This window comes from Oncorhynchus tshawytscha, linkage group LG16 (genome assembly GCF_018296145.1).
Source record: "Oncorhynchus tshawytscha isolate Ot180627B linkage group LG16, Otsh_v2.0, whole genome shotgun sequence".
Lineage (NCBI taxonomy): Eukaryota > Metazoa > Chordata > Actinopteri > Salmoniformes > Salmonidae > Oncorhynchus > Oncorhynchus tshawytscha.
In genome coordinates, this window is record NC_056444.1 from 52,274,237 (window position 1) to 52,302,117 (window position 27,881).

General features: G+C 44.8%; 1 protein-coding gene across 5 annotated transcripts; it reads right to left on the reverse strand.

Annotated features, from left to right (window-relative positions):
• Nucleotides 1-2,201: 2,201 nt before the first annotated feature.
• On the reverse strand, nt 2,202-27,855 carry LOC112233061 (myelin transcription factor 1-like). 5 transcript variants are annotated; one of them, XM_042299342.1, is made up of 17 exons: nt 27,065-27,855; nt 26,844-26,963; nt 26,606-26,696; nt 26,304-26,429; nt 25,949-26,163; nt 18,476-18,684; nt 17,503-17,727; nt 15,009-15,163; nt 14,735-14,797; nt 14,300-14,368; nt 13,754-13,816; nt 13,548-13,631; nt 13,153-13,377; nt 7,744-7,835; nt 3,931-4,034; nt 3,611-3,754; nt 2,202-3,419 (listed from the first exon to the last, which is right to left on the reverse strand). In XM_042299342.1, the coding sequence occupies exons 1-17, from the start codon at nt 27,564-27,566 to the stop codon at nt 3,279-3,281; spliced, it is 2,628 nt and encodes an 875-aa protein (XP_042155276.1). In that variant the 5' UTR covers nt 27,567-27,855; the 3' UTR covers nt 2,202-3,278. The 5 variants fall into 5 exon arrangements, with proteins under 5 accessions (XP_042155276.1, XP_042155275.1, XP_042155278.1 ...); XM_042299341.1 differs by having other exon boundaries at nt 2,202-3,422; XM_042299344.1 differs by lacking the exon at nt 14,735-14,797.
• Between the last annotated feature and the right edge of the window lie 26 nt (nt 27,856-27,881).

Here is a 27,881-nt window from a genome sequence, read left to right on the forward strand (position 1 = left end):
CAGACGCTGTATCATTCTTTCCTACATTTAAATTGCCTTTGACTAACGATTGCGTCTGAAGCCGAGCTTGCAACTTGGGTATCCTTACCTTAAGGTGATAGTTCTTCTGTATATTAAGAGTACAGCTACTGCAATGAGAAGGCATTATGTTACTTAGCTTTCTTTTTTATGGCCAGAAGAGGTCCTGCAGATCTATGTCCAGATAAAGCTTCCAGGGTGAAAAAGTTCCACATAGTCATGTGAGGACAAAACTAAGACCTTGGTAAACTTGTTAAATACAGAGTTTGATTAAATAGTTATTAAGAGTAAAATATACAAACATTGTCAACGTGTGTAGGTATAGGCAGGCGTTGCATTTGGATGATATGTTTTATGCATATTAAAGTAATATTATTCAACAGGCTACTACTGTGCAAGCATTGATTGAGAAATTATGACGTCATGTTCTTTTATTGCCCTCCGGTACCTAAAAAAACAGCACTACACCAATGAGTATAATAGGTTAAATCTTAATGGTTCTATATCTAGACATCTTTGTTCAAACTTTTGATTACTTTGTGTAAAGGCTGAATGGGTTACCTGTCTCTCTGCTAGACTTAATACATTGCTATGTAATTTCTGGGCCATTTTATTGTGTTTTCCAGACATTCTAATATTATTTTTTTTACATTTTCCTTTCAAAAATGTTAAGCCATCATTGGGCTGTATGTAGCAATTATTTATGAAGATATGGCCAAGTGAATCTAGTTAAATATGGCCCCATGCAGTTGGTTGGTGCCCATATTAGAAATTGCTGCCAGGGGGGTAATGGGAAATAATCTGTGATGGCACTATAGCCCAAAATACCTCTTTAAACATGCCCCAACTGTTTATGAAATTTGGTTGCTCTATCACAAAGTCCACTAGTTTTTCCTGTAACCATTGTACTATGGTCAAAATTGCCTCAATATGACCCTCATTAAGGTCTTACGGGTATTTTTTTTGTGCACAGAATTATTATGCACAAAAAACTTATTTCTCTCAAATGTTGTGCACAAATGTATTTACACCACTCCTTTGCCAATATAATCCATCCATCTGCCAGGTGTGGCATTTCAAGAAGCTGATTAAACAACATAATCATTACACAGGTGCACCTTGTGCCGGGGACAATAAAAGGCCACTATAAAATATGCAGTTTTGTCACACAACACAATGCCACAGATGGCACGCTGATTGCAAGAATGTCCACCAGAGCTGTTGCCAGAGAATTGAATGTGCATTTCTCTACCATAAGCTGCCTCCAACATCGTTTTAGAGAATTTGCCAGTATGTCCAATTGACCTCACAACCACAGACCACGTGTAACCATGCCAGCCCAGGACCTCTCCATCCGGCTTCTTCACCTGCGGGATCGTCTGAGACCAGCCACCCGGACAGCTGATAAAACAACCAAAGAATTTCTGCAGAAACTGTCTCAGGGAAGCTCATCTGCGTGCTTGTCATCCTCACCAGGGTCTTGACCGGACTGCATTTTCAACTGTACCGGGATGGCAGACAGTGTGTATGGTGTGGTGTGGGCAAGCGGTTTGCTAATGTCAACATTGTCAACAGAGTGCCCCATGGTGGTGGTGGGGTTATGGTATGGGCAGGCATAAGCTACAGACAATGAACACAATGACAGTTTTCCGATGACAATTTGAATGCACAGAGATACCTTGATGAGATCCTGAGGCCCATTGTAGTGCCATTCGTTCACTGCCATCACTTCATGTTTCAGCATGATAATGCACGGCCCCATGTCATAAGGATCTGTACACAATTCCTGGAAGCTGAAAATGTCCCTGTTCTTCAATGGCATTCATACTCACCAGACATGTCATCCATTGAGTATGTTTGGGATACTCTGGACCGACTGCATGTTTCAGTTCCCATCAATATCCAGAAACTTCGAACACTGATTGGAAGTTGGACAACATTCACAGGATTTATTTCAATTGACTTTTTTCCTTATATGAACTGGAACTCAGTAAAATCTTTGAAATTGTTGCATGTTGGGTTTATATTTTTGTTCAGCGTAGTATACCTGGCTCAGTCCTCATCCTTTCAATTGTTGTATCCCACAACCATTCCACAAAATATCTGTAGCCATAAACAATATTCATATACACTTTTACAATTATTACTCACAATCATAATTAATTGTGACATATTCCATGATGGTTAGTTATATTAGCACAGGTTTTCTTTATTTCAATATCAACATATGGGCAAAGACTAATCCATACACAGCCATCATCACTAACACATAGACAATACAAAATAAATATACACCAACATCTCCATTCACTTTGTTCTTCATTATCAAATAAATATTAAATACATACACATTTCTCCCAGTTCATTGCAAGGTGTCTCAAAATACTTTATGGAATAAAATAAATAATATAAACAAAAGAAAAATCTTTAAAAAATTATCAAAACTTGTCGGTTATAAAATATTTGCACTTAAAAAAGATCCCAGTATTTCAAATAAATAATAAGATATATAAAACAATTTATAGTTGATATTTTAAAATATTTCTATTTTTCAACAGTGCAGAGGAAAACTCCTCTCAATCGCTGTTTAAAAATGTCTTCAGTATAATTTTGTTTTGTAAAAATAAATAAATAGGCCAATAAATAAATGCTGAATAAATAAGCTAAATTAACACAACATGAATAAATAATACATTAAACAGACATTTTTAAGACTCAAATTCATACACAACAATAGTAATGAAACTAAAAACTATCCCCTGGAAGTGCAACATCTACGCTCATAAATACTATCAACATTACTCAATGGGGTTGGAATACATGTACACTATTTAGGAGAATATTGTATGATGGGGTATTGGAGCCAGTATACTGCATTCTTAGTCCGTTCTGAACCATTAAAGTGGCTTTTTTATTATACCCCTCAAAACGTTCCTAAACACCCACACCAACACAGTTTTACTCCAATGCACTCAAGAACACTCAAGACATAATTGAAACTTCCGTACTCATCCATACACAAGTGTGTCCATTGATCTTGATAACCTTCATGCAAGCAGGGAGGGGGAGCAATGTGAAATGGACACATTTTCTCCAAAACAAATACAAGAAAAATCAGGTCTACAGTATATTCCAAAAGCAATGGATTTATTTATAGTTGTTGGGTTTTGTATACCCACACAGCATGTCACCCTGCTCTCGTTCCTCTTTTCCCTCTCTTTCATATATTCCATTTAGCCTCTTCATCTCCCTTTGAGAGACTATACTTCGATGCCTTTTACTGCTTGGTTGATGGACTCCAACAGAGCGCGGTTTTCCGGGTTTTGGTAGCAATCTTTATTGGAGAACATATGGGTCAAGGTGTCCACGTAGGTATCGAAGTTCTGCTCCGACATAGGCTCCTGCTGAAGTAAACACAAGTAACACGTTAGATAAAGTGTGTGTAATTAGAAAATGTGTGTTTTATGCATGTAGATGTGTAAAACTGAGGTTATGTCAACATTTTCTCTCCAAGAGAAAGTGTTCGTGTATGTGTGTGCGTGCGTGCGTGTGTGTGCATGCTCTGAGTGATCCATCCCTGGGTGTAACTCACAATGTGTGGCAGCCGGATGTTGGACAAGCTGCGGATCAGAGCTTGGCTCAGGCCAGACAGCTCCATGTACAGGGCATCGTTTCTCTCCTCGATCTGCTTGTTCTCCTCCTCCATACTCTTCAGGTTATTCTCCATGGATGAGATCTGGAGCAGAGAACCACAAACCAATCAACCACAGTTCTTCAGTTAGCCACAAACAAGTCAATAACAGCTTATCAGTCCACCACAAGCTCTCTATACAATCATTGTTTTTATTTCTAATTGAATTAGGAACGTCAAGACAGTATTTAGTGGTTATTGTTAAGAAGTGGCAGACCAACCTGTGTGTGCAGGTTCATCATGTCATCCTCCATCTCTGAATTGGACTCACTGAGTTCCCTGATCTCATTGTTCAGTTGCTTGATATCTTCATCATTATCCAGAACTGAATAATTAATAGCAAATCAGTTAGAAACAATAAAACAACTAGCAACAGTCAAACATAATTGAAGATCATCCAGTTTTACTGGACAAGACTTGACCCACTTTTCATGTTGGGACAAATGCTAACTTCTACTTAAGTGGAATTTTCACTTAGTCTCCAATTGACATCAATGGAAATGTTACTTAAATGGAAATGAGGATTTGTACCGTTATGCACAAACTGTCAGAAATTATTATTATTTAAAACACTACATATAATGTATACCAGAGTAAAATCAAATGTGTATGCATGTACACAACATGACCAAAAGTATGTGGACACCTGCTCGTCGAACATCTCATTCCAAAAGCATGGGCATTAATATGGAGTTGGTCCCCCCTTTGCTGCTGTAACATCCTCCACTCTTCTGGGAAGGCTTTCCACTAGATCTTGGAACATTGCTGTGGGGACTTGCTTCCATTCAGCCATAAGAGCACTAGCTCGCAGTCGGAGTTCCAATTCATCCCAAAGGTGTTCGATGGAGTTGAGGTCAGGATCTGCAGGCCAGTCAAGTTCTTCCACACCGATCTCGACAAACATTTCTGAATTGACCTTGCTTTGTGCACGGGGACATTGTCATGCTGAAACAGGGAAGGGCCTTCCCCAAACTGTTGCCAAAAAGTTGGGAAGCACAGAATTGTTTGAATGTTATTGTATGCTGTAGCGTTAAGATTTCCTTTCACTGGAACTAAGGGGCCTAGCCCGAACCATGAAAAACAGCCCCAGACTATTCCTCCTCCACAAAACTTTACAGTTGGCACTATGCATTGGGGCAGGTAGCGCTCTCCTGGTATCCGCCAAACCCAGATCCGTCCATCAGACTGCCAGATGGTGAAGCGTGATACATCACTCTAGAGAACGTGTTTCCACTGCTCCAGAGTCCAATGGAAGCAATCTTTACACCACTCCAACCGACTCTTGGCATTACGCATGGTGATCTTTGTTCTTGTGTGTGGCTGCTCGGCCATGGAAACCCATTTCATGAAGCTCCCGACGAACAGTTTTTATACTGACGTTGCTTGCAGAGGCAGTTTGGAACTCATTAGTGAGTGTTGCAACCGAGGACAGACGATTTTTACGCACTTCAGCACTCGGCGATCCCGTTCTGTGAACTTGTGTTGCCTATCACTTCACAGCTGAGCCATTGTTGCTCCCTTGACGTTTCTACTTCACAATAACGCACTTACACTTCACCGTTGCAGTGTAAGTGCTTAAGAAGGAAAGAAATTCCACAAATGAACTTTTAACAAGGCACACCTGTTAATTGAAATGCATTCCAGGTGACTACCTCCATGAAGCTGGTTGAGAGAATGCCAAGAGTGTGCAAAGCTGTCATCAAAGCGAAGTATGGCAAATTCAAATATAAAATACGTTTTGATTTGTTTACCACTTTTTTGGTTCCTACGTGATTCCATGTGTTATTTTATAGTTTTGATGTCTTCATTATTATTCTACAATGTATAAAATAGTAAAAATAAGAAAAACCCTTTATTTTTTACAATTATTTTATTTAACTAGGCAAGTCAGTTAAGAACAAATTCTTATTTACAATGATGGCCTAGGAACAGTGGGTTAACTGCCTTGTTCAGAGGCAGAACGACAGATTTTTACCTTGTCAGCTCGGTGTTTCGATCCACCATCCTTTCGGTTACTGGCCCAACGCTCTAACCACTAGACTACTGTATCTGCCTTCCCTGAATGAGCAGGTGTCCAATATGATGTGTATATATATATATATATATATATATATATATATATATATATATATATATATATATATGTGTGTATGTGCATATATACATATATATATACGCACATACATATACACACACACACACACACACACACACACACACACACACACACACACACACACACACACACACAACATTCACCTGACAAAGATATACAGTTGAAGTCGGAAGTTTACATACACCGTAGCCAAATACATTTAAACTTAGTTTTTCACAATTCCTGACATTTAATCCGAGTAAAAATTCCCTGTCTTAGGTCAGTTAGGATCACAACTTTATTTTAAGAATGTGAAATGTCAGAATAATAGTAAAGAGAATGATTTATTTCAGCTTTTATTTCTTTCATCACATTCCTAGTGGGTCAGAAGTTTACATAAACTCAATTAGTATTTGGTAGCATTGCCTTTACGATTTTTAACTTGGGTCAAACGTTTCAGGTAGCCTTCCACAAGCTTCCCACAATAAGTTGGGTGAATTTTGGCCCATTCCTCCTGACAGAGCTGGTGTAACTGAGTCAGGTTTGTAGGCCTCCTTGCTCCCACAAGCTTTTTCAGTTCTTCCCACAAATGTTCAATAGGATTGAGGTCAGGGCTTTGTGATGACCACTCCAATACCTTGACTTTGTTGTCCTTAAGCCATTTTACCACAACTTTGGAAGTATGCTTGGGATCATTGTACATTTGGAAGACCCATTTGCGACCAAGCTTTAACTTCCTGACTGATGTCTTGAGATGTTGCTTCAAAATATCCACATAATTTTCCTTCCTCATGATGTCATCTATTTTGTGAAGTGCACCAGTCCCTCCTGCAGCAAAGCACCTTCACAACATTATGCTGCCACCCCCGTGCTTCAAGGTTGGCATGGTGTTCTTCAGCTTGCAAGCCTCCCCCTTTTTCCTCCAAACATAACAATGGTCATTATGGCCAAACAGTTCTATTTTTGTTTCATCAGACCAGAGGACATTTCTACAAAAAATACGATCTTTGTCCTCGTGTGCAGTTGCAAACCGTAGTCTGGCTTTTTTATGGCGGTTTAAGAGCAGTGGCTTCTTCCTTGCTGAGCTGCCTTTCAGGTTATGTCGATATAGGACTCGTTTTACTGTGGATATAGATACTTTTGTACCTGTTTCCTCCAGCATCTTCACAAGGTCCTTTGCTGTTGTTCTGGGATTGATTTGCACTTTTCGCACCAAAGTACGTTCATCTCTAGGAGACAGAACGCGTCTCCTTCCTGAGCGGTATGACTGCTGCGTGGTCCCACGGTGTTTATACTTGCGTACTATTGTTTGTACAGATGAACGTGGTACCTTCAGGCGTTTGGAAATTGCTCCCAAGGATGACCCAGATTTGGCTGATTTCTTTTGATTTTCCCATGATGTCAAGCAAAGAGGCACTGTGTTTGAAGATAGGCCTTAAAATACATCCACAGGTACACCTCCAATTGACTCAAATGATGTCAATTAGCCTATCAGAAGCTTCTAAAGCCATGACATAATTTTCTGGAATTTTCCAGGCTGTTTAAAGGCACAGTCAACTTAGTGTATGTAAACTTCTGACCCCCTGGAATTGTGATACAGTGAGTTGTAAGTGAAATAATCTCTGTAAACAATTGTTGGAAAAATGACTTGCCAAAACTATAGTTTGTTAATTGGTTAAAAGATGAGTTTTAATGACTCCAACCTAAGTGTATGTAAACTTCAGACTTCAACTGTATATCTTTCTATAAATATATTTGTCAGGTAAATGCTTTGTTAGGTGAATGCTGTATATAAAAGTATTTATGTAGTATGTAACATATCAAATGTATATGTAACTAAAAAAAGCAATATTTGTCCTCTGAAGACAATGGGTTGATTTTTTTTATATATATTTTTTTTTACTGTCAGATGAAGCTTTTAAGTTATGTCCAGACTTACCATCGCTGGCCCTGAACTTTGCTGTAATGTACTCGTCTCCAGGAAACCTGCTTCTCTTCTTATTAGCAGAGGCTCTGGGACAACCAGAGAGACTAGGAGCAACAGAAGAGGAAAAGAGAAGTGAGGCTAGTGATGCGAGCGCTGCTAGAATAGGGCCAATATGACTAACTACTAGTTAGTTTATTTTATTTGAATATGCTATCAGTGCTCTTTACACAATATGTTTTGCCATGCTGTAAAAACCTGTCAAGATGTTAAACTCGGCCTAGAGCTGTCCGTCTGATCAAACTGAGCACCCGGGCAAGAAGGACCTTAGTCAGGGAGGTGACCAAGAACCCAGTGACCACTCTGACATAACTACAGAGTCCCTTGGCTGAGATGGGAGAACCTGCCAGAAGGACAACAGTCTCTACAGCACTTTACCAGTCTGTGCTTTATGGGAAAGTGGCCAAATGGAGAAAAATGTTCATGACCACATGCCTGGAGTTTGCAAAAAGACACGTGAAAGACTGAAAGCATAAGGATAAAGATGATGTAATAGAACTCTTTGGCCTGAATGCAAAGCACTGTCTGGAAAAAAAAAACAGGCACAGCTCATCACCCGTCTAACACCATCCCTACTGGTGGTGGACATTATACTATGGGGATGCTTTTCATTGCCAGGGAGTTGGAGACAGGTAAGGATAAAGGAAACAATGAATGGAGCCAAATACAGGCAAATCCTTGATGAGAACCTGCTTCAGAGTGCAAACGATTTTCGACTGGGGGCAAAGATTTACATTCCAACAGGACAATGACCCCAAGTATACAGCCAAAGCAACGCTGGAATGGCTTCAGAACAAGAATGTGTAAGTTCTTAAATGGTCCAGCCAGTCAGCAGGTACCCCGGTTAGAGGAGTCGAGGAGCGCGTCCAGGAACACTCTGCAATGTTACATCATCTTGGTGCCATGGCGGATCGCGTTGTTCAGACCATGGACCGCTGGGAGAGACAGGAAGTCTCTCCAGTGCCTCGACCAGCACAACTGGGGTTACCTCTACCCGTCCCATCCGGAGCCAGTCCCAGTGGGATGCGTCTCTCACTTCCCAGGGAGTATGATGGGACGGCAGCACAGTGTCAGGGGTTCCATTTTAACAACTAGACCTCTAGATGGCCACCATTCACCAAGCTCCCTCGGAAAGGGAGAGAGTGTCCGCCCTTGTCTCACGCCTCCCGGGGAGAGCTCTGGAGTGGTCAAACGCCGTGTACGGGGAAGGAGACGTGGCGTTGGACCACTTCGAGGAGTTCACCCGCCACTTCCGGGCCGTCTTCGACCATCCGCCCGAAGGTAGAGCGGTGGGGGAACGGCTCTTCCATTTGAGGCAGGGGACGAGGAGTGCCCAGGAGTTCACCCTGGAATTCCGGATCTTGGCAGCCGGAGCAGGCTGGAACGACAAGGCCCTCATTGACCACTACCGATGCAGCCTGCGCGAGGACGTCCGACGTGAGCTGGCCTGCAGGGATGCCACCATCCCCTTTGACCAACTGGTGGATTTGTGCATTTGGTTGGATAACCTGCTGGTCACCAGGGGATGTCCAGAGGGGGCTCTGTCGGTTCCATCTTCCAGCACCCCTGCTCCGGTGCCCATGGAGTTGGGAGGGGCTGCGCGTAGGAAGGCTGGAGGAGGGGCCATCACGTGCACCATCTGTGGCCGCAGTCGGTGCCGTGTCGGTCCCTCTGAGAGTCGAGGCAGCAGGCAGGGCACTCTGGCGTCACCCCAGGTGAGTTTGCTCCACACTCATCCAGAGTCCTCTGTTGACCACCTGTTTGTACCTGTTTATTTCCCTGAGTTTTCCCAGCATTCCCAGCATAAGGCGCTCGTTGATTCAGGCGCAGCTGGTAATTTTATCGACAGAGCATTAGCCTTTAGTTTAGGGATCCACATTATTCCTGTAGTTAGACCTTTCCCGGTACACGCTCTGGATAGTCGACCATTAGGGTCTGGGTTAATCAGAGAGGCCACCATGGCCATGGCCATGGAGATGCAGGGGGGTCACGAGGAGAAAATCAGTCTCTTCCTCATTGACTGTCCTGCGTTTCCCGTGGTACTAGGCCTTCCCTGGTTGGCTCATCATAACCCCACCATTTCCTGGCAACAGAGGGCTCTCACAGGGTGGTCGCGAGAGTGCTCGGGGAGGTGTGTAGGGGTTTCCGTTGGTGCTACCATGGTGGAAAGTCCAGACCAGGTCTCCAGTGTGCGCATCCCCCCAGAATATGCCGATTTGGCTCTCGCCTTCTGTAAAAAGAAGGTGACTCAATTACCACCTCATCGACGGGGGGATTGTGCGATAAATCTCCTGGCAGACGCTGCGCTTCCCAGGAGTCACGTGTATCCTCTGTTGCAAGTGGCTATGGAGACATATGTCTCTGAATTCCTGCGTCAGGGGTACATTCGGTCCTCCACTTCACCCACCTCCTCGAGTTTCTTTTTTGTGAAGAAGAAGGATGGAGGTCTGCGCCCGTGCATTGACTATCGAGGTTTCAATCAAATTACGGTGAGGTACAGTTACCCGCTACCTCTTATCGCCACGGCGATTGAGTCAATGCATGGGGTGTGCTTCTTCACTAAACTGGATCTCAGGAGTGCGTATAACCTGGTGCGTATCCAGAAGGGAGACGAGTGGAAGACAGCGTTTAGTACCACCTCAGGGCATTATGAGTACCTTGTTATGCCGTACGGGTTGATGAATGCTCCATCAGTTTTCCAATCCTTTGTAGACAAGATTTTCAGGGACCTGCATGGGCAGGGTGTAGTGGTGTATATCGATGACATTCTGATATACTCCGCTACACGCGCCGAGCATGTGCCCTTGGTGCGCAGGGTACTTGGACGACTGTTGGAGCATGACCTGTACGTCAAGGCTGAGAAATGCCTGTTCTTTCAGCAGGCCATCTCCATCCTAGGGTATCACATTTGCACATCAGGGGTGGAGATGGAGAGTGTCCGCATTGCAGCCATGTGTAATTGGCCGACTCCCACCACGGTAAAGGAGGTGCAGCGATTTTTAGGGTTTGCCAATTACTACCGGAGATTTATCCGGGGTTTTGGCCAGGTGGCTGCTCCCATTACCTCACTGCTGAAGGGGGGTCATGTACGGTTGCAGTGGTCGGCTGAGGCGGACAGGGCTTTTGGGCACCTGAGAGCTCTGTTTTCTCTCGGCTCCTGTGCTGGCCCATCCGGATCCCTCTTTGGCATTCATAGTGGAGGTGGACGTGCCCGAGGCTGTTATAGGAGCCGTGCTCTCACAGCGCTCGGGTACGCCACCGAAACTCCGCCCCTGTGCTTTCTTCTCGAAGAGGCTCAGTCCGGCTGAGAGTAACTATGATGTGGGGGACCGGGAGCTGTTGGCTGTGGTTAAAGCGTTGGAGACGTGGAGACATTGGCTTGAGGGGGCTAATCACCCTTTCCTCATCTGGACTGACCACCGCAACCTGGAGTACATCTGGGCAGCGAGGAGACTGAGCAAGGTGGGCCATGTTCTTTACCCGTTTTGTGTTACCCTACCCTACAGACCAGTTTCCCAGAATATGAAGGCAGATGCATTGTCCCGGCTCTATGACACAGAGGAGCGGCCCATGGATCCCACTCCCCTACTCCCGGCCTCCTGCCTGGTAGCGCCGGTCATGTGGGAGCTGGACGCGGACATTGAGCAGGCGTTACGTACAGAGCCCGCTCCCCTCCAGTGTCCCGTCGGGCGTGTGTACGTTCCGTCTGCTGTCCGTGACCAGTTGATCTATTGGGCCCACACGTCACCCTCCTCTGGTCATTCGGGGATCGGTCGGACGGTGCGCTGTCTGACTGGGAAGTACTGGTGGCCCACCTTGGCAAAGGACTTGAGGGTTTATGTTTCCTCCTGCTCGGTGTGCGCCCAGTGTAAGGATTCGAGACACCTGCCCAGAGGTAAGCTACATCCCTTACCCATTCCACAACGACCTTGGTCACACCTGTCGGTGGATTTTCTAACCGTTCTTCCTCTTTCCTCTTTTTTCCTCTACGATCCTGGTCGTTGTGGATGGTTTCTCTAAGTCCTGTCGTCTCCTCCCTCTGCCCGGTCTTCCTATGGCCCTACAGACTGCGGAAGCCCTGTTTACTCACGTCCTCCGGCACAGCGGGGTGCCTGAAGATATAGTGTCTGATCGGGGTCCCCAGTTCACGTCGAGAGTCTGAAAGACGTTCATGGAACGTCTGGGGGTCTCGATCAGCCTCACCTCGGGTTTTCACCCCAAGAGTAACGAGCAGGTAGAGAGAGTCAACCAGGATGTCGGCAGGTTTCTGCGGTCCTATTGCCAGGACCGGCCGGGGGAGTGGGCGGCGTTTGTGCCCTGGGCCGAGATGGCACAGAACTCGCTTTGCCACTCCTCCACTAACGTCTCCCCTTTTCAGTGCGTATTGGGGTACCAGCCGGTTCTGGCGCCGTGGCATCAGGGTCAGACCGAGGCTCCTGCGGTGGACGACTGGTTCAGGCGCGCGGAGGAGACATGAGAGGCCACCCATGTTCACCTCCAGTGAGCCGTGAAATGACTAGCGCGGAACATCACCGCAGTGAGGCCCCGGTGTTCGCACCCGAAACCTGCCCCTCCGCCTGCCCTGCCGGAACCTGGGTCCGCGGTTTGTGGGGCCATTCAAAGTCCTGAGGAGGGTGAACGAGGTGTGTCAAAGGTTACAACTTCCCTCCGATTACCTTATTAACCCCTCGTTCCATATGTCTCTCCTCAGGCCGGTGGTGGCTGGTCCGCTCCAGGAATCTGAGGTGCGAGAGGTTCCTCCGCCCCCTCTGGACTCTGAGGGGGTCCCGGCGTACTCCGTTCGTTCCATCCTGGATTCGAGGCGTCGGGCGGGGGGCCTTCAGTACCTTGTGGAGTGGGAGTAGTACGGTCCGGAGGAAAGGTGCTGGGTCCCGGTTGCGGATGTTTTGGACCCCGAACTGCTGCGGGAGTTTCACCGCTGGAGCCGGGGGTACTGTCACGACTTCCGCCGAAGTCGGCTCCTCTCCTTGTTCGGGCGGCATTCAGCGATCGACGTCACCGGCTTTCTAGCCATCGCCGCTCCATTTTTCATATTTCATTTGTTTTGTCTTGTTCCATACACACCTGGTTTTCATTCCCTAATCACACTGCATGTATTTCGTCCTCTGTTCCCCTCCATGTCTTTGTGTGAAATTGTATTTATGTTATGTGGGTATTGTTACGCGCCATACTTTTTGTCTATTGTTCCGTGTTTGGGCACATTTATGTACTTTTGTGCTTTCGTTGGACCGGAATAAAAAGTGTGCCTGTTCACTACACTCTGCTGACTTCGCCTCCCGTACAAACCCTTAACAGTAAGAACACAAACAAAAACCTTTATTTGAATTTGATTGAGTGTAATACCTGCGGTGTGTGAGGAAGCTGCCATTGGCGTGTCCTGATCCGTCACACCCAGGGGTGGGACAGGTGGGTCCCTCAGTCTTAAAGGCCTTCCAGGAGAAAGGAGAGCCGTTGAGGAGCCCCTCCTTTTGACGCCGCGCTGCCAGGGGGCACCCATAGGCACTGCGGTGGGTGGCATACTTCCCACTGATGTGGCCCAGGCTGTCACAGCCGGGCACCGGGCATCTACTAATGGAGGGGGGGAAGCCAGGGTCGACAGTGAAGAAGAGGAGAAAGAAGAGTGAGAGAGAGAGAGGAAAGCAATCAGCATTTCGTTTGAGAGCTAGAGGGCCGAATAAAGGGCAATCCAATGTGTGGATTGTAAAGAAAAGAAAACAAATGGTTTGTCGTGGACCAACCTTAAAAGCTCAGAGTCTTCCTTGTCGTCCTTGGTGGGTGTTGTCTTGACAGCACCTTTCTTTGCACGAGGGCATCCAGACAAACTGACAGAGACATAGAGAGAAAAATAAGGATTCAAATACAGTCCTTTTTAGACTATCTTGCAGTAGGATTGTCTAGGATGAAATAAAAATAGAAACAAAAGCAATAAACTATCTGTGTGTACCTTCTATGGGAGGCGTAGTTTCCAGTGATGTGACCTGATCCATCGCATCCAGGGGTCGGACACCTGAGGTCAACCAGACAGAGGTCAGCACAAGTCATGTGAGCATAGCATAGGAAATGTAAAGAACATACGAAAGCGTTTCTCATAAAAGTAGCTAACACTCTTTCTCTGTAGGATAGCAATTTGTTTGATACAGGAGATCGCAGCAGAGGAAGACACATCCCTGCACATTGTGGTGACAATACAAAGATCAGTAGGGTTCAGTCATGTCAGTATAAAGTAGGGTTAGAACAGGGATAGGGATCTCTGGTCCAGGAGGGCCACAGCGTGTGCAGACTTTTATTTCAGCCCAGCACTAACACCTAATTCAAATCCTTGACTAACCATGATCTTCAAGTCAGACAACAGTTAGGTTTGCAGATGTGTTGGAGCTGAACTGGAACCAATACATGCACACACATGCAACACTCCATGAGCAGAGTTACCCCTGGGTTGGAAGGAAGGAAGGAAGGAAGGACGGAAAGGGGAATACAAGCACAGACATACTTAAGTTCAGCAGAGTGGGCTGCCATGAGGGTCCGAAGAGACTTATCAGCAAGAGGACAGCCTGACAGACTGGAAAATATGGAAAATATAGAGAGAGAGAAGGAGGGGGAGAGAGAGAGAGAGGGAAGGAGAGCGATGGAGAGGATATTGTGAAGTAATTTAATAAGGGGCAGAACAAAGGAAAGGGCTCGATCCCAATCATAACAATGAATATTGTTTACAGGATTCATTGTAGCACAGGATAAGAGAGTAATAGAGAATAGTCATTATTGAAAGTTCTGGATTTGTAATGCAGATGTGCAGATTAGTTGACATTCAGAATCAGTGCCTGAAAAACACTATAAATGCAGTTGTATGTAGTTGTAAGACGGAAAATGTGAAACAGCGCTACCGACTGCATTGGTTGAAATGCAGGGGAGTGGGGCTGTGTCATACCTCCGATGTGAAGCGTAGTTTCCAGTGATGTGCCCACTGCCATCACAACCTGGGGTGGGACATCTGGAGATAATTGGAAATTAATTAATTAATTGAAAACATAGTGAGGGTGGATGGCAGTACTACTTTGAACTATGTCCTTTATAATAGTTATGTGTCAGCCTTGAGATTAGAGTACTCCATAGATAGAAATTTTAAGATTAAAATTGGGATGCTTTTTCTCTTATAATGTTGTTATGAATGCTGGATTGAAGTTATTTTAGAGCAGACTTACAGTAGAACCTCTTTCTTGCAGTCTTTGGGCGAGAACTGGACCTTGAAGCTGGACGTGGTGACCTCGCCTGGGTACTTCCTGTCCTCCATGCTCTCCTGAGCGATGTCATCGTCCTCTGCATCAGAAGAGGTGTAGGAGTGGGCCACAAAGTCCACCTGGGGGAAGGTCAAACAAACACAGGTAAGGATGGAGAGAGATGATAGTTTATCATTTCATCCATCCCTGATTCATTGCCAGGATGTTCCATTGAGATAAAAAGGCAATCTTACAATTTTGATTTGGAATAGTTACGTAAATGTGATATTTCAGGTTTATTTTTTTTTAAATTGCACAAATATATATTTATTACCTGTTTTTGCTTTGTTATTATGGGTATTGTGTGTAGCTTGATGAGGGGAAATATTTAATACATTTTAGAATAAGGTTGTAAAGTAACAAAAGGTGGAAAAGGTCAATGGGTCTGAATATTTTTTCAGAATCCATCTGTGCCACTGAGTCTGGCTTAATTCCAGTTTGTCTACATATTAATCATTTACATGTTGGATTCAGGTCTCCATTTCAAACAACAATCTAAGTTAAAGAATAGGACTAAAACAAACCAAACTTTAAATGCAGTTTGATTTGATTCAATCAAATTCTTTAACTTTTGTTTTTGGTTGAGAAGGAGACGTGAATACAACATATTTATTATCAACTTGTAGATTCCATTTGAAATGAACTAAACTCTAGGCCTATATGTATTTGAATCATGTGCTGAATAGCTGTTGATTACTTCCCAAATACTATACAGGCCTAAATAGCATCATTGATGATGTATGATTGATAAAGTTGAACCTACCCTTTGGAATGACTTCGATAATCATTCTCACGATAGCACAACACGATAGCAACAATTATTCTCATGATAGCACATTGGTACTAGTCGGTGACAAAAGCTAAGCAGGGTTGGGCTTTGTTAAAATCCTGGATGGGAGACTGAAAGGATGGCTGTAGATGGATCAACTCTCCAGTAGGAGGTGCTGCCCAGCCTATAGCTTTTTCTTATTGTGCATATTACCTTGAAGATCTGACGTTCTTTCAAAGGTACAACTTCAACATATTTAATACAAGGTTTGTCTTTGTTGAAAATTGGTTACCATGATGACATAATCCTGTGGTTTAAAATGTTTTTCTCAAAAGCAGCATACCACCCTGCATCCTGATGCTGGCTTTCCTCTGAAGCTAAGCAGGGTTGGTCCTGGTCAGTCCCTTGATGGGAGACCAGATGCTGTTGGAGGGCAAGTAGGAGGCACTCTTTCTTCTGGTCGAAATAAAATATCCCTTTTCCCCAGGGCAGTGATTGGGGACATTGCCCTGTGTAGGGTGCCGTCTTTTGGATGGGAAGTTAAACGGGTGTCTTCTCTGTGTTCACTAAAGATCCCACAGCACTTATCGTAAGAGTAGGGGTGTTAACCCCGGTGTACTGGCTAAATTCCCAATCTGGCCCTCATACCATCATGGCCGTCTAATCATCCCCAGCTTCCAAATGACTCATTCATCCCCCTTCCTCTCCCCTGTAACTATTCCCCAGGTCTTTGCTGTAATGAGAATGTCTTCTCAGTCAACTTACCTTGTAAAATAAGGGTAAATATGTAATATCCAATATGTATTTTCCACATCACAATACGTAGACAGATTACGTTGAAACAACGTTGATTTAACCAGTTTGTGCCCAGCGGGTAACCTCTCTCTCTCTTGTATGCTCTAGTCGGCTGGCCCTCGCTACATATTCGTCGCCAGACCCACTGGCTCCAGGTCATCTACAAGTCCATGCTAGGTAAAGCTCCGCCTTATCTCAGTTCACTGGTCACGATGGCAACACCCATCCGTAGCACTCGCTCCAGCAGGTGTATCTCACTGATCATCCCTAAAGCCAACACCTCATTTGGCCGCCTTTCGTTCCAGTTCTCTGCTGCCTGTGACTGGAACGAATTGCAAAAATCGCTGAAGTTGGAGACTTTTATCTCCCTCACCAACTTCAAACATCTGCTATCTGAGCAGTTAACCGATCACTGCAGCTGTACATAGTCTATCGGTAAATAGTCCACCCATTTTTACCTACCTCATCCCCATACTGTTTTTATTTATTTACTTTTCTGCTCTTTTGCACACCAATATCTCTACCTGTACATGACCATCTGATCATTTATCACTCCAGTGTTATTAATCTGCAAAATTGTAATTATTCGCCTACCTCCTCATGCCTTTTGCACACAATGTATATAGACTCCCCCTTTTTTTCTGTGTTATTGACTTGTTAATTGTTTACTCCATGTGTAACTCTGTGTTGTCTGTTCACACTGCTATGCTTTATCTTGGCCAGGTCGCAGTTGCAAATGAGAACTTGTTCTCAACTAGCCTACCTGGTTAAATAAAGGTGAAATAAAATAAAATACATTTTAAAAAGAATTTCAATGGTTTGGTGTTATTTGCAGACTTGGCGTTATGTGGTTACCTCATCTTGCTCCTCCTCCTCTTTGGGACAGTTTGGCTTGGTAAAGTCCAGAGGCCCTTCCCACTCCTCTTGCAGGTGGGCCTGGGACAAGGGAACACCTCCCAGGTGCTGCGAGGAAGAGGAGGAGGATAAAGATGGGTCTGGTGATTGCATCCCTTCCCTCTTGATGGGCTTCTTCATGCTCAGGTCCAGTGTACCATTCTCATCCACTTCAATATCAATTTCCTGAAGGTACAAGGACTATGTTAGTGTGTGTGTGTGTGTGTGTGTGTGTGTGTGTGTGTGTGTGTGTGTGTGTGTGTGTGTGTGTGTGTGTGTACCAGTGGAGACTGTTGAGGGGAGGACGGCTCCTAATAATGTCTGGACTGGAGTAAATGTAATGGCATCAAACACATGTTATCCATTTGTTTGATGCATTTCATACCATTCCACTGATTCCACCCCAGCCATTACCATGAGCCCATCCTCCCCAATTAAGGTGCCACCAACCTCCTCTAGTGTGTATAGATGTAGGATCCTAATTTGATCACTATTTTGTTAATGAGACTTTTTCTGGGCTTCTCGCAGAAGCTCAGGAAAATTCCTGCAGATGAGCTTCTGATTTACATAAATTCACACAAAAGAAACACTAATACATGGTTATATTAACAGTATTGAACTTTTCATGTACCCTACTTTTGGCCAGCTAATAGCATAACCACAGATCAAGCAACATTATGGACTAAATGTTCAAATCTTGTTGCTGCAGGATAATTTTGCTGTGACAATATAGGTCAAATTTAGATCCTACACCTGTATATTTATGTACATTGATGACAAAAGTTAGAAGAGCATAAGATCAGGTTGATTCGCCAGAAAGTGCATGGTCAGGTAATGCAGTGTGTCCAATAAATATTTTCAAGAGGGAAAGACTTTGTAAAGTCAACTACCAACACCAATAGGATAGGATGGGCTGGGTAGGAAAGAGGCCTACCTTGCCAGCTGTGTCCTGCTGTTTGGTGCTAAGGTTCTCGGGCCTTTCCCAGCAGCGCGTGGACAGGTTCAAGATGGCAGTGGCAGCCATGTGAGCAGCCTCAGCATCATGGGAGTAATCGTAGCCGCTGGAGGACGAGGAGGAGCTGCTCTTTGCATATCCTCCTGACAAGCTATGGCTCGGGGACGAGGCCTTAGGGAATGGTTTAGCTGTGGAGGAGAGAGAGGGTGGGAGTCCAAATGAGAATTCATCCTCCCAGTTGAACATGCACCAAGCCACCATTACAGTTCTCCCTATAACCAACCAATTTCTCTCATGAGCACTGACATAACAAATGAAAGTTATGTTTTGGTAGTTAAGAAATGGTTTCCAACAGAAATTCAACAAATGCCAAGATCATCTTTTTTTTTATATAGGGGATAGATCACCTATGAAATTAGCAGATATAATTGGAGTCTCTATCAAATAACATTACTTGCATAATATCGAATCCCCTGGTTGTTGGACTTGGTGGAAAACAAAACAATTCTGTATATACAGTGCCTTCGGACTTATTCCACATTTTGTTCAATTACAGCCTTATTCTAAAATTGATTAGAATTTTTTTTCCCTCAGCAATCTACACACAATACCCCATTACAAAGAAAAAAAAACAGGTTTTAATTTTTTTTTGCTAATTTATTTTAAAAAAAGAACAGAAATACCTTATTTACATAAGTATTGAGACCCTTTGCTATGAGACTCGAAATTGAGCTCAGGTGCATCCTGTTTCCATTGGTTTCCATTGATCATCCTTGAGATGTTTCTACAACTTGATTGGAGTCCACCTGTGGTAAATTAAATTGATTGGCCATGATTTGGAAAGGCATATACATGTCTATATAAGGGCCCACAGTTGACAGTGCATGTCAGAGCAAAAACCAAGCCATGGGGTGGAAGGAATTGTCTGTAGAGCTCCGTGACAGGATTGTGTCGAGGCACAGATCTGCGGAAGGGTACCAAAAAATGTCTGCAGCATTGAAGGTCCCCAAGAACACAGTGGCCTCCATCATTCTTAAATGGAAGAAGTTTGGAACCACCAAGACTCTTCCTAGAGCTGAGCAATCAGGGGAGAAGGGCCTTGGTCAGGGAGGTGACCAAGAAACCAATGGTCACTCTGACAGAGCTCTAGAGTTCCTCGTGGAGATGGGAGAACCTTCCAGTAGGATAACTATCTCTGCAGCACTCCACCAATCAGGCCTTTATGGTAGTATGGCCAGACGGAAGCCACTGCCTTTGCCAAAAGGCACCTAAAGACTCTCAGACCATGAGAAACAAAATTCTCTGGTCTGATGAAACCAAGATTGAACTCTTTGGCCTGAATGCCAAGCGTCACGTCTGGAGGAAACCTGGCAACATCTCTACAGTGAAGCATGGTGGTGGCAGCATCATACTGTGGGGATGTTTACAGCGGCAGGGACTGGGAGACTAGTCAGGATCGAGGCAAAGATGAATGGAGCAAAGTACAGAGATATCCTTGATGAAAACCTGCTCCAGAGCACTCAGGACCCCCGACTGGGGCGAAGGTTCCCCTTCCAACAGGACAACAACCCCTAAGCACACAGCTAAGACAACGCAGGAGTGGCTTCAGGACAAGTCTCTGAATGTCCTTGAGTGGCCCAGCCAGAGCCCGGATTTGAACCCGAATGAACATCTCTGGAGAGACCTGAAAATAGCTGTGCAGCATCACTTCCCATCTACCCTGACAGAGCATGAGAGGATCTGCAGAGAATGGGAGAAACTCCCCAAATACGGGTGTGCAAAGCTTGTAGCGTCATACTCAAGCAGAATTTAGGCTGTAATCACTGCCATAGGTGCTTCAACAAAGTACTGAGTAAAGAGTCTGAATGATTATGTAAACGTAATATTTTCCCGGTTTTAATTTTCTATAAAAATAAACATTTCTAAAAATCTGTTTTTGCTTTGTCGGTATGGGGTATTGTGTATAGATTGATGAGGGGAGGGGGGGGGGAAACAATGTAATACATTTTAGAATAAGGCTGTAACGTAACAAAATGTGGAAAAAGTCAAGGGGTCTGAATACTTTCCGAAAGTATTCATACACCTTGCTTTACAGCCTGAATTCAAAATGGATTAGATTGTTTTTTTTTTGTCACCCATCTACACACAATACCTCATAATGACAAAGTGAAAACCTGTATATAGACATTTTTGTAAATGTACATACAGTACCAGTCAAATGTTTGGACACACCTACTCATTCTAGGGTTTTTCTTTATTTGACTATTTTCTACATCGTAGAATAATAGTGAAGACATCTCAACTATGAAATAACACATATGGAATCATATGTAACCAAAAAAGTTAACCAAAAAAGTGTTAAACAAATCTAAATATATTTTATGTTTGAGATTCTTCAAAGTAGCCACCCTTTGCCTCGATGACAGATTTGCAGACTCTTGGCATTCTCTCAACAAGATTCATGAGGTAGTCACCTGGAATTTATTTCAATTAACAAGTCTGCCTCATTAAAAGTTCATTTGTGGCAAGAAGGTGAGACATGAAGGTCAGTCAATCGTGAAAATGTCAAGAACTTTGAACGTTTCTTCAAGTGCAGTCACAAAAACCATCAAGTGCTATGATGAAAATGGCTCTCATGAGGACCGCCACAGGAAAGGAGACCCAGAGTTACCTCTGCTGGAGAGGATAAGTTCATTAGAGTTACCAGTCTCAGAAATTGCAGCCCAAATAAATGCTTCACAGAGGTCAAGAAACAGACACTTCTCAACATCAACTGTTCAAAGGAGACTACGTGAAACAGGCCTTCATGATCGAATTTCTGCAAAGAAACCACTACTAAAGGACACCAATAAGAAGAAGAGACTTGCTTGGGCCAAGAAACATGAGCAATTGACATTAGACCGGTGGAAATCTGTCCTTTGGTCTGATGAGTCCAAATTTGAGATTTTTGGTTCCAACTGTTGTGTCTTTGTGAGAGGCAGAGTAGGTGAACGGATGATCTCTGCATGTGTAGTTTCCACCATGAAGCATGGAGGAGGAGATGTGATGGTGTTGGGGTGCTTTGCTGGTGACACTGTGTGATTTATTTAGAATTCAAGGCATACTTAACAAGCACGGCTACCACAGCATTCTTTAGCGATACGCCATCACATCTGGTTCGCGCTTACTGGGACTATCAATTGCTTTTCAACAGGACAATGACCCAACAAATAAAAAAATAAAAAGATGATCACATATTTAGCAGATGTTATTGCGGCTGTAGCGAAATGCTTGTGTACCTAGCTCCAACAGTGCAGTAATATCTAACAATTCACAACAATACACACAAATCTAAAAGTAAAATAATGGAATTAAGAAATATATAAATATTAGGACGAGTAATGTCGGAGTGGCATTGACTAAAACACAGTAGAATAGAATACAGAATATACATATGAAATGAATAAAGCAGTATGTAAACTTTATTAAAATGACTAGTGTTATATTATTAAAGTGACCAGTGACTCCATGTATATGTATATAGGGCAGCAGCCTCTAAGGTGCAGGGTTGAGTAACTGGGTGGTAGCCGGCTAGTGATGGCTATTTAACAGTCTAATGTCCTTGATATAGAAGCTGTTTTTCATTCTCTTGGTCCCAGCTTTGATGCACCTGTACTGACCTTGCCTTCTGGATGATAGCGGGGTGAACAGGTTGTGGCTCGGATGGTTGATGTCCTTGATGATCTTTTTGGCCTTCATGTGACATCGGGTGCTGTAGGTGTCCTGTAGGGCAGGCAGTGTGCCCCCGGTGATGTGTTGGGCAGACCGCACCACCCTCTGATGAGCCCTGTGGTTGCAGGCAGTGCAGTTGCCATACCAGGCAGTGATACAGCCTGACAGGATGCTCTTAATTGTACATCTGTAAAAGTTTGTGAGGTTCTTAGCGACCAAGCCAAATTTCTTCTGCATCCTGAGGTTGAAGAGGCGCTATTGCGCCTTCTTCACCACACTGTCTCTGTGGGTGGACCATTTCAGATTGTCAGTGTATTGTATGCAGAGGAACTTAAAGCTTTCCACCTTCTCCACTGCGGTCCTGTCAATGTGGATAGGGGCGTGCTCCCTCTGCTTTTTCCTGAATCCCACAATCAGCTCCTTTGTTTTGTTGATGTTGAGGGAGAGGTTATTTTCCTGGCACCACTCCGCCAGGGCCCTCACCTCCTCCCTCATCAGTGTTGGTAATCAGGCCTACAATGGTTGTGTCGTCTGCAAACTTGATGATTGAGTTGGAGTGTGTGGCCACGCAGTCATGGGTGAACAGAGAGTACAGGAGGGGGCTGAGCACGCATCCTTCTGGGGGCCCATGTGTTGAGGATCAGTGAAGTGGAGGTATTGTTTCCTAACTTCACTACCTGGAGGCGGCCCTTCAGGAAGTTCAGGACACAGTTGCACAGGGCGGAGTTCCGACTTGGAGGGTACTATGGTGTTGAAGGCTAAGATATAGTCAATGAACAGCATTCTTACATAGGTATTCCTCTTGTCCAGATGGGATAGGGCAGTGTGCACTGCAATGGCGATTGCATCGTCTGTGGATATAATGGGGTAGTAAGCAAATTGAAGTGGGTCTATGGTGTCCGGTAAGGTAGAGGTGATATGATCCTTAACTAGCCTCTCAAAGCACTTCATGATGACAGAAGTGAGTGCTATGGGGCGATAGTCATTTAGTTCAGCTACCTTTGCTTTCTTGGGTACAGGAACAATGGTGGACATCTTGAAGCAAGTGGGGACAGCAGACTGGGATAGGGAGAGATTGAATGTCTCCATAAACACTCCAGCCAGCTGGTCTGCACATGCTCTGAGGACCGTCAGCCTTGTGAGGATTAACACGCTTAAATGTCTTACTCATGTCGGCCACGGAGAACAAGAGCCCACAGTCCTTGGTAAGAGGTCTATGGAGAGGTTACAACAGCGGAGTCTGGGACCAGTCCTGCTATTACTCTGACTGTTGGTGAGGAAGCAGTTAAAACTGACCAATGCCAGGAAGGTGGCAGGACCTATGAATTCAGACTAGAGGTTGACCGATTAATCGAAATGGCCGATTAATTAGGGCCGATTTCAAGTTTTCATAACAATCGGAAATGGGTATTTTTGGACACTGATTTGGCCAATTTAAAAAAAGTTTTTTTTACACCTTTATGTAACTAGGCAAGTCAGTTAATGTTAATGTTGTCGATGTGTTGCTGGTTCGAGCCCAGGTGTAACCGATGTGAAATGGCTAACTAGTTAGAGGGGTGCGCACTAATAGTGTTTCAAACGTCACTCGAGACTGGGAGTAGTTGTTCCCCTTGCTCTGCAAGGGCCGCTGCTTTTGTGGAGCGATGGGTAACGATGCTTCGACGGTGGTTGTTGTGTTCCTGGTTCGAGCCCAGGTAGGGGCGAGGAGAGGGACGGAAGCTATACTGTTACACTGGCTATACTAAAGTGCCTATAAGAACATCCAATAGTCAAAGGTATATGAAATACAAATGGTATAGAGAGAAATAGTCCTATAAATACTATATTAACTACAACCTAAAACCTCTTACCTTGGAATATTGAAGTCTCATGTTAAAAGGAACCACCAGCTTTCATATGTTCTCATGTTCTGAGCAAGGAACATAAATGTTAGCTTTTTTATATGGCACATAATGCACTTTTACTTTCTTCTCCAAAGCTTTGTTTTTGCATTATTTAAACCAAATTGAACATGTTTCATTATTTATTTGAGGCTAAATTGATTTTTATTGATGTATTATATTAACTTAAAATAAGTGTTCATTCAGTATTGTTGTAATTGTCATTATTACAAATACATTTAAAAAATCGTCCGATTAATCAGTATCTGCCTTTTTTGGTCCTCTAATAATCGGCATCGGCGTTGAAAAATTATAATCGGTCAACCTCTAATTCAGACTTCGGGTGCTCAATGACTGTGCAACAACATCCAGTCCCATCTTCTAGCCCGCCAACTCCAGGTCATGCAGTTACATCCTTCCACCATCACCTGGATCATGGACTACCTCACTGACAGGTCGCAGTGGGTCAGACTACAGAACCACTCGGTCTCAGACAACATCCTCATTAACACAGATGCCCCACAAGGGACGGTTTTGTAACCATTCCTCTTCACCCTCTACACAGCAGACTGCTGGCAGGCCCAAGCCTCCTGTCGCCTACAAATATTTTCAGACGATTCAGCCATTGTAGGCTGCATTACAAAGGATGATGATTCCCAATACAGGGAGGAAATATCTTAATTTGTGGCATGGTGCAGCTGAAACCAACTGGGGCTGAATGGGTCTAAAACCAATAAGCTGGTGATAGACTTCAGGAGGAAGGAGAGTGCGTTTGCTGTGGTCATCAATGTGGAAAGGGTGGTCTCGTACAAATACCTGGGGGTGGTGATTGACGTTTTTGAAAACAATCTAGATCGCACCCTAGATAAGCGGAACCTCAAGAAGCTCAGGAGTATAGGGGCCATCACTAGCCACGCCCTCCACAGTACCTGGCTGGAGCATTGCAGTGCGATGGCAGACAGATGTATTTTTCCTAAAACAGAGCATTTCCAGGGCCCCCCGGGTGGCGCTGCTGTGCCATCAGAGTCCCTGGGTTCGCGCCCAGGCTCTGTCGTAACCGGCCGCGACCGGGAGGTCCGTGGGGCAACGCACAATTAGCCTAGCGTTGTCCGGGTTAGGGAGGGCTTGGTCGGTAGGGATGTCCTTGTCTCATCGCGCACCAGCAACTCCTGTGGCGGGCTGGGCGCAGTGCGTGCGTGCTAACCAAGGTTGCCAGGTGCTTCCTCTGACACATTGGTGCGGCTGGCTTCCGGGTTGGATGCGCGCTGTGTTAAGAAGCAGTGCGGCTTGGTTGGGTTGTGTATCGGACGACGCATGACTTTCAACCTTTGTCTCTCTCTCCCGAGCCCGTACGGGAGTTGTAGCGATGAGACAAGATAGTAGCTACTACAACAATTGGATACTACGAAATTGGGGAGAAAAAGGGGTAAAAAAATAAATAAAAATAAAAAAACAGAGCATTTCCACGGATCCTTTTTACCATATGCTATGAGGCTTTTAACATGAACATATCCATTGATATCCATTGATGATGTGCTGCTTTTAATATCTGTGTGTCTTTTGTTGTGTTTTTATGGCATATTTAGTGGTAATGTATGTATTGGCTGGTGCAATCAAATTTCTCCTCTGGGGGATGAATAAACTACTATCTTATCTTATCTTAAGGCCCTTCAAGGTTGAAGATTGAGGACTCGAGAACTTTTGTCTCTAATCCATACATTTTTAGCCCCTTACTGTTATCAGATCTGATGACCGTTCAATTACCATAATAAACAGCATTGTTATTAATGTGCTATAAAGATTATAGCTGCTTTCCCATCATGCTCATAGTTTTTTATTCTTTCTGCCAAGATCATCTTACATTTGATGGCTTTGGGTGAGGATTGACTGGTGGCGGGCATCTTTGGAACCAGCATAGGCTTCCCAAACACCTGGACGTCGAAGCTTGCATAGTCGAAGGAAACCTTGGAGTATTTCTCCAGCTCTTTGGCCAAGTTGGCGCGGGGTGTAGCAGGCACCATGTTGGGTCTGTAGCCATACTGAGGGATCTCCAGCTGCTTCACAAAACACATTGGTCTGTTGGAGAGAGAGAGAGAGAGAGAGAGAGAGAGTCAGAACATGGTGTGCAAGAGAAAGGGTCAAATATGAGTAAAAATGCACCAGAGACGGACAGCTATTTAAGTAAGGGGAGAAAGGGAGGAGGAGAAAGGGCTCACCTGAGAACTCTGTCTGAGTGGGGGCTCCCAGTTTGGGGATCGCTGACTGAAGGCTGGGGGTGAGTGAGGGTGACTTGGCCCCCCTTGGCAAGCTTCTCTGCAGCTGCGATGGGACAACCGGACAGACTGAGACAGACAAAGAGAGATAGTGATAATTTATCAATTGTTTCACTTTTGATTGACTAACTTTGTGACTAGAGCTACAGCTCATTAACAGCTCATTTAGCATACACTCAATGATAGTCTTTAAGTGTAGGGATAAAAGGTCAATGTGAGGTTATAATCATTGGACAGTATAATACCTGCGGTGCGTGTTGCGATTGCTGTTGACGTGGCCTTGGCCTGTGCATCCTGGAGTTGGACACTTCAGCACATTCTCGTGCATGGCCAGGACTAGGGAAATGGAGGCAAAGAGACATAGGCAGAGAGATATATGTATGTGTTACAAATCTGCATATTGTTCAAAGCAGTAGTTTCCCTGTTAGCACTTTGGTAGTACTGTATTACTACTCTGCTAGTACTACAAACAAAAGTACTCACTCTCAGGTGGGATCCTGTCTTTGTGAGGGCACCCAGAGAGGCTGCGGTGGTGGGGGTACAGCCCAGTCACATGGCCCGTCCCATCACACCCAGGGGTGGGGCATTTCACCTCTTTCTTGTCTGGATGTAAAGTGGAGAGAAGTTGAGTGAGCAGGATAATAATTGGAAGATTAACCTATGGTGGGATAAAAGACATCCTGATAACCCATAAACTGTCCTACCTTTGCTGTGGTGTCCTCTGTGTCGCATGGCTGGGTCCATGGGTTTGCTGGCCCTGTCGTCGGGGCTGTGGTAGCGCTGGTCCTCGGGAGACTGTTGGTCGTCGTTCGGCCCTCTCACCTGCTCGGCCTTCAGGGCGATGGCTTGCTCCAGCAGCCCTAAGTTCCCCCGGGTCATATCCCAGGTCTCAGAGTCATCTGTCACGCCTGAACCCTGTGAGAGACAGTCATCTTCCTCCTCCTCTTCCTCCTCCTCAGATCGTATCTCAATGACCACTGTGGTAGGTGAGGCTTTGTGAGAGTCTTGGTCTTCTTCTTCCACCTCCCCTGCTTCTGTTTCCTCCTCTCCTTCCTCCTCCTCTTCCTCCTCTTCTGTCAACGGGGTACCAATCTTTACCTCCTCCGGTGCCACTTCTGTATCCTCACATCCCTGAGCAAGCGTACTAGAGGCAAGAGGCTCCACGTGGACCACCTCCTCCTCCTCTTCGTCCTCCTTCTCTTCCATTACCTTCTTCTCAGTCTCCTCTCCCTCCTTCTCTTCCCCTTCTTCTTCCTCATCTCCTTCCACTTTTGCCTGATGCCTGCTGTAGTCACCACTGGAGTACTGATGATCTGAGTTCTCCTGACCCACACATTGCCTCTCCTCCTCTTTCTCTTCCTCCACCCCCTCTTCTTCCTCTTCTTCCTCTTCTTCCTCGTATCCTACCTCCTCCTTTTGCTTCTCCTCAATCTCTGCTCTCCCTGTTTCATTGTTGCCTTTGGGCTGCTCTGTTGTTCTGTATTCATCAACTGTCCCCTCATCCTCCTCCTCCTCCTCCTC